At 52.3% G+C, this 13,590-nt stretch overlaps 1 protein-coding gene across 1 annotated transcript in view; it reads left to right on the forward strand.

Moving 5' to 3' along the window:
• Positions 1 to 13,590, forward strand: part of LOC114099562 (palmitoyltransferase ZDHHC11-like) — a 43,081-nt gene that overhangs the window by 3,722 nt on the left and 25,769 nt on the right. The window contains exon 3 of the mRNA XM_071612823.1: positions 10,323 to 10,541. Within this exon, the coding sequence (XP_071468924.1) occupies positions 10,323 to 10,541 (219 nt within the window). The remainder of the gene's footprint in view (positions 1 to 10,322; positions 10,542 to 13,590) is intronic.

Raw genomic sequence — 13,590 nt, forward strand, 5'->3', positions numbered from 1 at the left:
TCCTTCCAAAGTACCTTAGGCTTATGTACATTTTTTGGACACATATGCCTTTCCGCAGCACTAAGTCCTGAAGAATCCAAATTTAAAAAGTTTAGAGTAAAAAGGGTTATTTTAAGTTTATCTTTGAGGGATATATACCCCTTTCCAATTCCCTCTCTTTGCTTTAATAAGTACATTTTAATAGTTTGATGAGCTCTTTCAACTATGCCTTGTCCCTGTGGATTGTATGGGATTCCTGTTATATGAGTAATGCCAAATGATGAGCAAAATTGTTTAAAAGAGGTAGAAGTATAACCAGGACCATTATCTGTTTTTAATTGTTTTGGAACGCCCACAGTGGCAAAATTTTGTAAGCAATGAGCTATAACATCTTTAGTTTTTTCTCCGGCATGAAGGGAGCCCATCAAAAATCCAGAAGAAGTATCAATTGTAACATGCAAATATTTTAATTTTCCAAATTCTGGCAAGTGTGTGACGTCCATCTGCCAAATATGGTTAGGTATCAGTCCTCTAGGATTGACTCCAAGATTAACTTGTGGTAAAAAGGTCACACAATTTTGACATTGATTTATTATTTGTCTAGCTTGTTCCTTAGTTATTTTAAAATGCTTTTGTAAAGTATTAGCATTGACATGGAACCTTTTATGAAAATGTGTACCTTCTTCTAGTGTAGAGAAAATATGTATGTCATGTGTAGTTTTATCTGCTAAATCGTTGCCCAAACTAAGGGCTCCAGGCAATCCTGTATGTGTTCTGATATGTCCTATAAAGAATGGATCTTTTCTGTCCCAGATTAGACTTTGTATAGCAGAAAACAAAGAGAAAACAGTAGAGGAAGGGGAAATCCTACCAGCATCTTCAAGGGATACTATAGCATTAACTACATACTGACTATCAGAAAATAAATTAAATACAGAATCTTTAAACATCACAAAAGCTTGTAAAACTGCATTAAGCTCTACCTTTTGAGCTGATTGTTTGGGTACTGAAAATGTAAAAGTTTGATCAGGGGTAACTACTGCTGCTGTACCATTATTTGACCCATCAGTGAATATATTTGGAGCATTCATGATAGGGGTTTTTCTTGTCATTTTTGGAAAAACTGCAGGATGCGAAGACCAAAAAGACAGCAAAGGATTAGATGGTAAGTGGTTATCAAATGAAACATTAGATTTGCACATGATTATTGCCCAAGTATTTAACTCATTACCTAACTTATCAATTTGATCCATAGTATATGGAGTAATCATTTTATTGGGAGAAATTCCAAACACTCCCTTTGCTGCTTTTATTCCTTTGAGTATTAATTGTCCTACAGCCTCAGGATACCTAGTAAGAATAGTGTTAGGAGAATAAGATAAATGTATCCATAATAATGGACCTTCTTGCCAAAATACTCCTGTAGGAATATTTTTTGTTGGTATTACAATAAATAATAAAGGCAAACTTATATCAATTCTATCCAAGTGCATATTTTCCATAATGATTTTTAATGCCTTTCTTGCTTCAGTCGTTAACATTTGGGGTGAATTTGGATCTGATGGACCTTTTAGGATATCAAATAAAGGTCCCAACTCTCCTGTTGGTATGCCTAGATAAGGCCTTATCCAATTTATGTCTCCTAATAACTTTTGAAAGTTGTTAAGTGATTTGAATTGATCTACTCGTATTTGAATTTTTGGTGGATGGACCATGGTTGAGGATAATAGAACTCCTAAATAATTAATTGGAAAATTTAATTGTACTTTATCTATTGCTATCTCTAGATTATAATTTTTTAATAAATTTGTAAGTGTGGCATAACATTCTAGCAATATGTTTTTATCTTTATGTGCCAATAATACATCATCCATATAGTGAAATATTTGTAGTTCAGGATTTTGATTTCTAAGTGGCTGGATTGCTTTGTTAACATAAATTTGACACATAGTTGGGCTGTTAGCCATCCCTTGAGGGAGTACTTTCCATTCATATCTCTGATCAGGACCTTCATGATTTAATGCAGGGATAGTAAATGCAAAACGTGGACTATCCTCGGGATGAATTGGAATTGAAAAAAACAATCTTTAATATCTATAGCTAAAACGTACCAGGTTTTTGGCAAAGCAGACAATTGAGGAATCCCCGATTGAGCAGGTCCCATAATAACCATCTCATTATTAATGGCTCTTAAATCTTGCAATAATCTCCATTTACCAGATTTCTTTTTAATGACAAAAATGGGAGTATTATAAGGAGATACGGAAGGTTGTATAGGTCCCTCCGCTAATTGTTGCTTGACCAGGTCATGGGCTGCTGGTATCTTTTCTTTAGTCAGGGGCCACTGAGGAACCCATACTGGTCTATCTGATTTCCAAGTAATTTTTATTGCCTCAGTGACCCCTTCTGAAAACCCAATCCATGTCTATTTATTCCCTGATCTATTTGAATTGGTGCTGCTATACCTTGTTCTCCTAATCTTTTTTCTTTCCTGAAACCTTGTCTAGCCTTAATAGTGGGCGCATTTGGATTGATATTATTTGTTAATGTTAAACCTAATTGATCTAGGACATTTAGTCCTCATAAATTTATAGGAAGATGACCCAATACATATGGCTGTATAGTTCCTTCACATCCTTCAGGATCCTTCCAATCTAATACCATTGCACTTCTATGGGGATTAGTTGCCATTCCTAGGCCTCCAAGCGTTTGAGTGGCTTGTTGTAACGGCCAATGTTTTGGCCATTCTTGACGAGAGATGATGCTAAGTTCTGCACCTGTATCCAGTAGTCCATTAAATTCATGTCCTTGAATATTTAGTTTTAGAATTGGGAGAGAATCTAAATTCAAAGACAGCATAGCCCAAGTACACCTGTGGAGCCTAATCCCCTGGAACCTCTTTCTATACTACTACTGGAAAATTTATCATGTAGGCTGGGTATTATTAATAACTGTGCTATTCTGTTAGAGTCTGTAAACAAGTCAAAATAACACCTGGCATTTTGCCAGGGGAATGTTAGAGTTCGTAAAAAAGTCTGGATGGTGCCTGGCAAAATGCCAGAGGGAGTGGTTTGAGAAGTAACAAAAGCGAGCCATTAAGTGTGGAGATTCCTGATTGGTTGACTGCTGTATCTAGTTTATATTAATTAGATAAGCTGTGTGGAATGTATAAATACTGCTCCTGTCCTACAATAAACGGCTCCTACTCCTGCAGTATCAATCTACACAAGTTGTTCGTCACCCCCCGGCTAGTTTGCCCAGCCAGCCGGCCTTCGACACTATTCTATCTCCTGGTGAAATTACTGATATACCCTTTGGAGAACTAGCTATAATTTTTATTTCACCTTCATAATCGGGATCAATTACCCCGGGACTTATCATAAGTCCTTTTAGCGTAGAAGAACTGCGTCCTAACAATAAGCCTACTGTTCCTTGGGGAAGAGGTCCTTTTACTCCTGTGGGAATGATTTGAACTCCCATCTCTGGAGTTAGTACTGCTCTGGCGGAGGCGCAGATGTCCAACCCTGCGCTCCCTCTGGTTCGTCTGATGAGAGATCTGATGGATAATGTGTCCTGGGCACTACCCTGATGGTGTTGCTGGGTTCCTCCATGGTGTTTCTGGGTTCCTCCAGTGCCCCGTACATTTGTGGTCGTGGGCCCCGGAGCATTGGGTTCCCCTGTCCGTTTTTTGGCAATGGAGCCTGATGCCTTTCTCCACGATATCGTGGGTAAACACCTGGTCCTTGTCCATTTTTTGATAACGGAGTACCCTCTATGGGGGTTTGAGAATGGCATTCATTAGCCCAATGTCTCCCTCTACGGCATCGTGGGCAAATACCCGGTATTCTATTCCTTTGATACCTAGTTTTGTTAAACCCTCCTCCTATGGGGCAACTCCTTTTAAAATGTCCTGTTTGTTCACAATTGTAGCATGTTTTTGGCCTGGCATCTAAAGTCTGTTTTACTGCTGCCAAGACTTGTCCTTGTTCATTAATGTCTCTACATAATTTAATATATGTGTTTAAATCTTCATTTCTCCATGGTCTAATGACCTCTCTGCAGCAACGATTTGCTTGGTCATAAGCCAGTTGTTTTATAAATGGCATTGCTTGTTCTGTATCCCCCAAAATTCTGGAAGCTGCTTGAATAAGCCTATCTACAAATTCAGCGTAAGGTTCATTAGTTCCTTGTATTACCTTAGATAATTGACCTTGTAAATCTTTATGCCCCTGTAAAGTTTTCCATGCCCTAACCGCATCTACAGCAATTTGTGCATATATGCCAGGATCATATTCAATTTGTTGCCATTGACCCTCATAAGGTCCTTTTCCTAACAACATATCTAGATTTCTTTGAGGGTAACCGGCTGTTGCATTTCGCCTAGCTGTCTCCCTGCAAAATTCCTCATTGGCAACCTTCCATAACAAATATTGTCCTCCATTTAGCACAGATTTACACATAATAGCCCAATCTGCTGGCGTCATGTACAAGTTGGTAATGGATTCGACCATGCTTACAGTGAAGGGTGCTTGAGGACCATAGGTTGTTATAGCCTCCTTTAACTGCTTCACTGTTTTGAAATCTAAAGACAGTGAATTCGCTGCCCTCCTGCCTGCTCAAGTACAGGGCATGCTAATCTTTGAGATCCTGTCTCAGGATCCCATCTATCAACTACGGGGGTTGAGGGCCACTCAGCTGTCTCCATAGGTGGAGCTGTTGGTTGAATTATACCCTCTGGTGATAGAACGGTGTTAGTAGCAGCCTCCTGTTGTAGCTTTTTCCCTAATAGCTGTTTCTCCTCTAAGCTTTCTTCCTTTAAATTTTCTTCCTCTGTCTGACTAGCTTGAGAGACCGTCTCTTTTGCTTGATCTAAAATGTCTTTCTCCATGGTCTGACAATTTACTTAACATTCTTTCAGTTTGTTTTTTATTAATTTCTAATCTGTTATAAAGATAACGCAACCCAATAAAATAACACAAAACAAAACCGAAACAGAATGAAACAAAAACAGAACAAAAAATCGTTGTATCAATTTTCTTATTTTCTTGACATGTGCATTTGTGGTCTATTTCTATCTCTTCCTCAGGGGCGAACAACTTCAAACCTTGAGCCAACCATTTTTTTCAGTCTGCCTGAGAAAATTCTAGGGATAGGCAGCTTGAAACAAACACAAAACAAATCAAAACAAGAACACATTGCTTTTTAAAATGGTCACCCATTCTCTTGCCTTCCCTTAGGGGCAAGCAATTTCACTTACCCCGAAGCTTCAGACATTCCCCGTACGGGCCACCAATTGCCGCAGTCTGGCTGGGCACAAATCACGAGCCACTGAAGCAGAAACAAACTTTATTTTTGAACTGCAAGAAAAAACCTCACACACACTCCTGGGGAATTCTCCCGAATGCCACGCGGCTAGTCCAGGAACCCCCAGCCGCAAATATCTCTCCCGGAAATCCTTCCTCCTGCACTTCCCCAACCAATGGGAACTCTCGGGGAATCCCCGGAAATCCCCACGAGAACTCCAAAATAGTGCGAGAACTCAAAAGTAGCGGCAGAGGCAGATAGTAATGCCTCACCTGTCAATCAATACTGTTGGCAAAATGCCAGGGGCCATACAGACTCGGCCGTGGCTCTCAGCAGGATCCACAAATAGGAACTGAGAATTTCTTGAGTTTAAGGCCTGAGTCTGAGAGAAGGGCTCAAGGGAGGAGTAGAGGACACTGTCTGGCCCTTGGGAGAACACAGGCCTTCTCCAGCAAACCAGGCAGTGTCCACATGCTTAATCGGCTTCAGCCATCCAGATGCATGGCCACCACAGAGGGGCAGCTTGCCAGGCGGTCAGGGTGGCACATCTGTCTGGAATACTCTGCAGGCAGCGCGGGTATCTCAGCTTCTGGAGCAAACAGCCAACAAGATCAAACCTCGGCCAGCGTGAGCTGTTGACCCTGGAGTCAGAGGCCCGCAAGCTGGTGGCTTGTCATTAGGGAGTGGGACAAGAGTTTCCCAGTCAGTGTGAGTGGCAGGCAAGCTCTGCCTCACGTCCCCTGTGAGGAGCCCCGACAGGACTGAGCCGGGTCTGCAGCCTGTAGCTTCCGCTGTTGCTGGGATGAGGCTTTGTGAGGCACCTGGGTTCCGAGGCTGCCACCAGGACCAGGGAGGCCCTCCACTTCCCAGCACCGAGTTCAAGGCGTGCCTTTGGTGCTCAGCCTGCTGTGACAGAGGCGGCGGTTGGAGGGGACTCTGCTGCAGTTGGGCTTCTCAGCCCCAAGCCTGGCAGCCATCCTCTGAACTCAGCTGTGGTCTGCATGCAGCGTGGGGCCGATCACCGGTGGTGGTTCCCCCGGAGCTGGCGGGCTTTCTGTCTGGTGAGGCTCAGGAAAGGGGTCTCTGGGGCAGGACGTGGCCTGCAAGCTTCCCGAGGGCGAGTGGGCACAGGGCTGCTGGGAGAAAGGAGGGCTCACAGGTGGGGACGGGCCACTCAGGAGGGCAGGCAGTGGGTGGAAGCCAGGGGCCGTGCAGAGGGGTCCAGGAGCACAGGAGGGGACCAGGAGCACCAGGGCGGCTCACAGGAGCCACGGAATGGGAAGCAGGCGTGGCCCTGCTACACTGTGGCGATGGCAGTCTGGGACCATGGGCACCTGACACCAGCCCTGGAGCAGAATCCCGCCTCCAGGGAAGACCAGGAGGCCTGAACCACAGTGGCCATGGAGGGGCCCCATGCCCCAGCCCCAGCAGTGCTGGCTCCTGCCCCCAAGGTCGAGGTCCCAGTGTCAGGAGGCACTGCTGGGCACCCCTCCTGGAGCCCCTCCAAGCCTGGTGGAATGAAGGAATGAGGGCCCAGCTCCTGTCGAAGGGCCTGCCTGGGAGGGGCTGTGGAGAGGAGGCAGAGGGCAGAGGAGGCTGGGACGGGGTGGCCTCGGCCACGTCAGGAAGCAGAGGAGGCGCCTGGAGCTGGGACAGATGTGCTTCTGTGTGCCGTGTATGTGATTGTGCTGCGTGTTGTGTTGCAGGTGGTGTGTGCTGTTATTGTACGTTGTATCGCAGGTGGTGTGTGCTGTGTGTGCTGTGTTGCAGGTGGTGTGTGCTGTGTGTTATTGTGTGTCGTGTTGCAGGGGGTGTGTGCTGTGTGTCATGTTGCAGATGGTGTGTGCTGTGTGTTATTGTGTGTCCTGTTGCAGAGGGTGTGTGCTGTGTGTTTTTGTGTGTCGTGTTGCAGGTGGTGTGTGTTGTGTGTCATGTTGCAGGGGGTGTGTGCTGTATGTTATTGTGTGTCGTGTTGCGGGGTGTGTGCTGTATGTTATCGTGTGTTGTGTTGCAGGTGCTGTGTGTTGTGTGTCGTGTTGCGGGGGGTGTGTGCTGTGTGTTATGTGTCATGTTGCAGGTGGTGTGTGTTGTGTGTCGTGTTGCAGGGGGCGTATGCTGTGTGTTATTGTGTATAGTGTTGCAGATGGTGTGTGCTGTATGTTATTGTGTGTCGTGTTGCAGTGCTGTGTGTTGTGTGTCGTGTTGCAGGGGTGTGTTCTGTGTGTTATTGTGTGTCGTGTTGCGGGGGGTGTGTGCTGTGTGTTATTGTGTGTCGTGTTGCGGGGGGTGTGTGCTGTGTGTTATTGTGTGTCGTGTTGCGGGGGGTGTGTGCTGTGTGTTTTTGTGTGTCCTGTTGCGGGGGGTGTGTGCTTTGTGTTATTGTGTGTCGTGTTGCGGGGGGTGTGTGCTGTGTGTTATTGTGTGTCGTGTTGCGGGGGGTGTGTGCTGTGTGTTATTGTGTGTCGTGTTGCGGGGGTGTACACTGTGTGTTATTGTGTGTCCTGTTGCAGGGTGTGTGCTGTGTGTTATTGTGTGTCGTGTTGCGGGGGTGTGTGCTGTGTGTTATTGTGTGTCCTGTTGCGGGGGGTGTACACTGTGTGTTATTGTGTGTCGTGTTGCGGGGGGTGTACACTGTGTGTTATTGTGTGTCCTGTTGCGGGGGGTGTGTGCTGTGTGTTATTGTGTGTCGTGTTGCAGTGCTGTGTGTTGTGTGTCGTGTTGCAGGGGTGTGTTCTGTGTGTTATTGTGTGTCGTGTTGCGGGGGGTGTGTGCTGTGTGTTATTGTGTGTCGTGTTGCGGGGTGTGTGCTGTGTGTTATTGTGTGTCCTGTTGCGGGGGGTGTGTGCTGTGTGTTATTGTGTGTCGTGTTGCGGGGGTGTACGCTGTGTGTTATTGTGTGTCATGTTGCGGGGGTGTACGCTGTGTGTTATTGTGTGTCGTGTTGCGGGGGGTGTACACTGTGTGTTATTGTGTGTCGTGTTGCGGGGGGTGTACACTGTGTGTTATTGTGTGTCGTGTTGCTGGGGGTGTACACTGTGTGTTATTGTGTGTCCTGTTGCGGGGGGTGTACACTGTGTGTTATTGTGTGTCCTGTTGCGGGGTGTGTGCTGTGTGTGTTAGAGTGTCAGTGTGTGCCTGTTCTGCCCAGCAGCAGCAGCATGGAGCCCTGGGGCTGGTGGGCCAGCCGCTGGCCCTGAGGCCTCCTCTGCTCCCCTGCTGCCTGGAGCCCTGTGGGCCTCCCGCCTTCCAGGGTGCTGGGCAGCAGGGGCACCTGCTCTCGCCCCTGGGACAGGAAGGCCTGCTGGTTCTCCTCCCCACCTTTCTGGTGAGGGTCACCTGGGACCTGGAGTGGCAGGACCCATTTTGGGCTTAAGGAGGTCGATGCCTGGCATCTGGGCCCAGAGGTAGTCCCTGGCCTGGATGGCTGGTCCGTGGAGGTAGAAGGACATGCTGGGCACTGCCCTGGTCACCCTGTAGAGTGCCCTCAATGCCCACATGTGCTCATGGGAACTGTCCCCAGCCTCGTGCCCAGGCACCTGGGGTGACTGCCAGCTGGCCCTGACTGGCCTGCCCTCTCCACTGGGTCCTGCTTCGTCGGAGCTGGTTCTGTCTGGGGGCATGCATCCTCTCTGGGGGGGAAGAGGAAGGCTCTGCTCGCTGGCAGCCTGGGCTGGTCCTGGCTTTTCTAGACTTTCTGACCTCCTAAGAAATATGAATTTGCAGTAGAAAACCACATTCCCCTGTAAGCATTCCAAACTAGCGGAAGGGCATCGAACCTCGTGAGCAGGGACGTGGGGGACTGGCTCTGGGCCCAGCGCCTCTCTGCTGCTGTGGGCAGCACCCTGTGGCCCTGCACCCTTGTTCTGGAGAACCCTCCCCTACTCTGGTAGCCTGGAGAGCCGCCGCGGCTCAGAGGGAAAGCGCCCTCCGGGCTGAGGCCCTGCCCTCCACTGGCTCTACCACTCGGCCAGGCTGTGTGGGCGGGGACCACGCTCCGGTCCTGAAACTGCTCTGGGTTGTGAGTCCTTTCCCAGGGCTGGGGTGGATCCAGGGCTCACACCCAGCCCTGAGTGGTCACCAGGCAAGTCGCACGCCAGCAGACCCCAGTGCGCTGGGTGGTGGTCCTCCACACCCGCCTGCTGTCTTCTTCCAACATTCCCTCTGGCCTACCTCTTCCTGTCGCGTGGGTGGGGCTGGGTCTCCAGCCACAGGGCTGCTTCTGGGCTCCCCCAGCCTGGTCTTGCCTCCTGCCTGCCTGTCTCTGTCTCCCATGAAGCTGGCCCTGTGGCCCTGTCCACTGGTTACACTCAGAATGTCGTGCAGAGTGTCACCTCCAGGTGACACTCAGCATCAGCCACACTCTGCAGACTTGGCTTCCCCCAGGGCCACAAAGGGCTTTGCCCAGCTGTGTTATGGCCAGGTTCCCAGAAGCCCCTCAGAGGTGGCACCCAGGTGACTCGAGGCCACCTTGCAGCTGTGGACCATCTTGCTGTCCCTTCTCCCTCTCAGGCACCTTCCTCCCTGATGGCTGCCAGGGCTGCTCCAGAGTGGTGTCCCAGAGCTCTGTGGGGGCCAGGTTCCTGTCCCTGAGGAGGGAGACCTAGAGTCTTGCGGAGGGAGCACCAGCTTGTTTGCTCCTGACTGCCCCTCCCTGCTCACCGAGGAGGCAGGGTTCTCCTGGCCTCTGATGGACCTGTCTATCCATACATGAGCCCCAGGGTTCATGGCTGAGAGCGTTGGCTAGGGCTTCCCCAGAGCTTGCAACCGTGTCTGGTGACCAGGGTCCGGCCAGTGGGGCAGCTCATAGAGCACCCTTGGCTATGCCCAGAGCATGCTGGCTGTGACCTGGGGCAGCTTCCCCTGGGACTGGACCCCTCCCCACCAGCAGGCTCCAGAGTCTGCTGAAGTCACCCTGGGCCATGCGGGGTGTCTACTTGCAGTCCTGGTGCGAGTGGTCTCCCTGAGAATGGTGGGAGGTGCTGCAGCTCACCTGCCCTTGCTAGGACCCTAAGTCCCCGGTGCCCCTCTCTGTCTTGCAGATGGGCATCTGTTGTAAGAGCCAGAAGCAGGTCGTCCCTGAAAACCTGGGCAGCTCTGTGAAGACCCCACCGCACCACCTGTCCAGGGTGAACGGCTGGTCGCCCCCTCTGCACTCCTTCCAGCTGGTATGCTGGACCATCTTCCTGGTCATGTGTGTCACCACCTTCGGGATCTTCATCCCCTTCCTGCCCCTGGACTGGAAGCTCGCTGCCTACGCTGTATCCTTGCTCCTGGTGGGGCTCCCCAGGCCGCCTGCCGTCAGGGGGATGAGCAGGCCCCATCCCCCAGCAGGCCCGCCCGTGGCTCTGCCCCTGCCCAGGTCAGGCCAGCTGCCCTAGCACTGTGTCACCATGGGCAGGGGCTCCCTGTGCAGCCCACGCTCAGGCTTGGCAGGCGACCACTGGCCGGCGGTGGCAGGGCACAGGTGGTGAGCACAGGAGAGGGTGGGGCCTGCCTCAGCCAGCTCCCCCAGGACACTGAGGGGTCCACTCTGGTCATCCCCCAAGGGCAGCAAGGCCAGCAGGAAGGGACTTCAGGACCCCGAGGCTCCACCATGCACCTCGGGCAGGTGTCTCTACGGTCCTGCCGAGTGCCCTGCCTCATAGCTAGCTCTGGTGTGTGAAGTCAGACACCTGTGGCTAAGCCACTGCTAAGTCACAGATGTCCTGTTAGCTGTGCCCAGGTGGAGAGTGTCCATCTCTGGGCTGACCTCCCCACTGTGTCGGAATGGGAATGGTCTGTCAGGCCGCTGACCATGGCATTTGGCAGGAAGCCCCAGCCCCCCCCCCCTCACTGAGACCTTAGGACAAGTGGACAGGGGCGGAATGGGCCTGCTTGGGGGACACACCTGATGGCTGGGTGCTAGAGCCCTCACTGAGCCACCATCGACTCATGCGGCCCTCTGCTTTGGCTGCCCACCGCAGGTCTGGCAAGGGAGAGACGCAGGGTGTGGAATGTGGGCAGGGAGGAGGTGTGGCAGGACCTGGGCATGCAGCCGGGCCAGGCCCCAGCTCCCCTGCACCGGGTCTGCTCTGCCTCTGGGTGTCCTTTCCAGAAGCTCCCACTGTGGGGGCCCTGCTTCCAAGACAGAGTGTGTGCAGTGGGCCTCTTCCCAGCACTGAGGCCGCCCTGGGGTCTGCGCCTGGCTCCTCCCTGTGCGTGGGGCAGTGTGGCCCAGGGCTGCTGCCACCCAGCTGAACGGGCTCTCTTTCCACAGCGTGTGGCTCGTCCTGTGGAAGCCCACACAGCGCCTCTGGTGCACCTCCTCCACGTCGCCAGGGGTTCTGAGAAGTCACTCTTGGGGACTGTGGTTGCTGAGTGGTGCTCGGTGGCCTGGGGTGCTCCCTGGCGGTTTCTGTAATGGTCTGCTCTTCAGACTTTCTGCTCCACCTCTGTCCGCGGTGGCACATGGGATTCTTCAGGACATTCCAGCAGCTCCTTCAGTTGTCAGGTGAACAGGCTGCAGAGCCTGGGCCCTTGGCGGTCCCTCCTCGTGTGGTGACGAGCCGCTCCTTCCTGTCTTCGTGCACTGTCCTAGGGCTTGCCACCTCTGTGGCTCTCGTGGAGAACCAGCGTGGGGACCGTTCCTCTCTGTCCCGTGCCTGCCCTTTCTTCAGCGGGCCACGGGTTTGCTGTGCCCCTCCTTCCACATCTTAAGGTGGGAACTCGGCCACCCAGGTGGACGTGTCCTGTTAAAGCTGCGGCTTCCCCATAAGCACACAGAGCTGGCACACACAGTGCACACGCGCTCACACCTGCAGTGCACACAAGCTCTCCTTCGGCTCTCCTTCGAGTTCAGATGCTGCCCGCCCCAGACCTGGCGCTCTGCCTTGGGTCTGGGACGCCCTCTGCAGCCACGGTTTCCCTGAGCACCAGGCCCCGCCACCTGCACTTGTGGAGGGGGCGGGTGAGGGGGCTGTCAGTCCTACCAGGGTCCCAGGCTGCATTCCAGCCAGAGGTGCTAGGAAGGTCACAGTGCACGTCCCTCTGGTCCTTCTTGTGATTTCAACTTCTATTTGAAATAGAGGCTGCCCAGAGCCAGCCTGGGTGGCCCTGACTGGTCAGAGTGGGCAGCTGCACATCCCCACTCCCAGAACCCCAGAGAGGTGGGCAGCAGCACCCACTTCCCAGGGGAGCCCTTTATGGAGGCCTGGGTCCTGCCAAGTCACCAGCACGGGGCCCCAGGAAGCTGCACCCTGACCACGCCTGAACATGCGTGTGGAGCTCAGGCATCATTGAGGAAGGGTCTGAAAAGTGTGGCTGCCTGCGTCCTGCTCTGCAGACGCAGAGTGCTCCGTAGCCTTGGGCCGGCTGATCTCAGTTCTTGGTGGTGGCCCTCCCCACCACCCTGTGCCCTCCGCAGAACCTGGTGCCCTCCTGCCTCCTGTGGCATCCCCCAGACTCTGGTCTTGTTGGCCTGGAGAATGTCCTCTGTGGCCTGACGCCCCGGTCCTCTGCCCCAGTCCTCAGACCCTGAAAGCCTGTCTTGGGCAGCCTCCCCAACCTAGAGCCTCCCACAGAGTTCCACGGACCCCAAGACCACACCGTTGATCTCCATGTCCCTCAGTGTGGCCTCCTGGGTCTCCTGTGCATGCTGAGCATGGGGATGCTTCCCATGCCATGGTCGCCACCCCGGCTCACCTTCCTGCTTCTGCACAGGACGCCCCAGGTATGAGCACCCCACAGAACCGGGTCTCGCTGCGATGAGAAGCAGCCAGTGGCCCCGTGACCCTCCAAGCCCATCTCAGACCTCTGCAAGCGCCCCCTGTCCTTTGCCGGGCTTTTAGCCCAGAATCTGGCCAGGGCTCGGGCTTGAGTATGATCACAGAGCCTCTTGGTCTTTGGAGTCCAGCACACCTGCCTTCTGCTGGCCACTGCTGGCCTTGCCCTGACCCCGGGTCTTTGGGCATCCAGGCTGGCTGCACAGCCTGTGGCCTGCCTGGTGGAGGCCAAGCGGCTTCTGCAGAAGGCAGCAGGGTAGTTGTGAGCCATGCACACAGGGCCAGCACTTTCAGTGGGGACACCACTGCTCTTAGGGAGAGTGGACAGAATCAGACCTAGGACGGTGGGTGTGCCGCTCTGTACCCACAGCCCCCTCTGGTTGCAGTCCTGGGGGCTGCCCACCTCGGCCAGCTCACACCCTGCCAAGAGGGCCTCCAATCCTCACGGTTGTGCTGCCTCTTGGGCCTCTGCCTCCAGTGTTACCAGCTCCATGCACACGAGAGCCGCGGCTCTGCAAGGGCCACACGAGAGCCGCGGCTCTGCAAG

The sequence above is a fragment of the Marmota flaviventris genome, chromosome 5 (genome assembly GCF_047511675.1).
Source record: "Marmota flaviventris isolate mMarFla1 chromosome 5, mMarFla1.hap1, whole genome shotgun sequence".
NCBI lineage: Eukaryota > Metazoa > Chordata > Mammalia > Rodentia > Sciuridae > Marmota > Marmota flaviventris.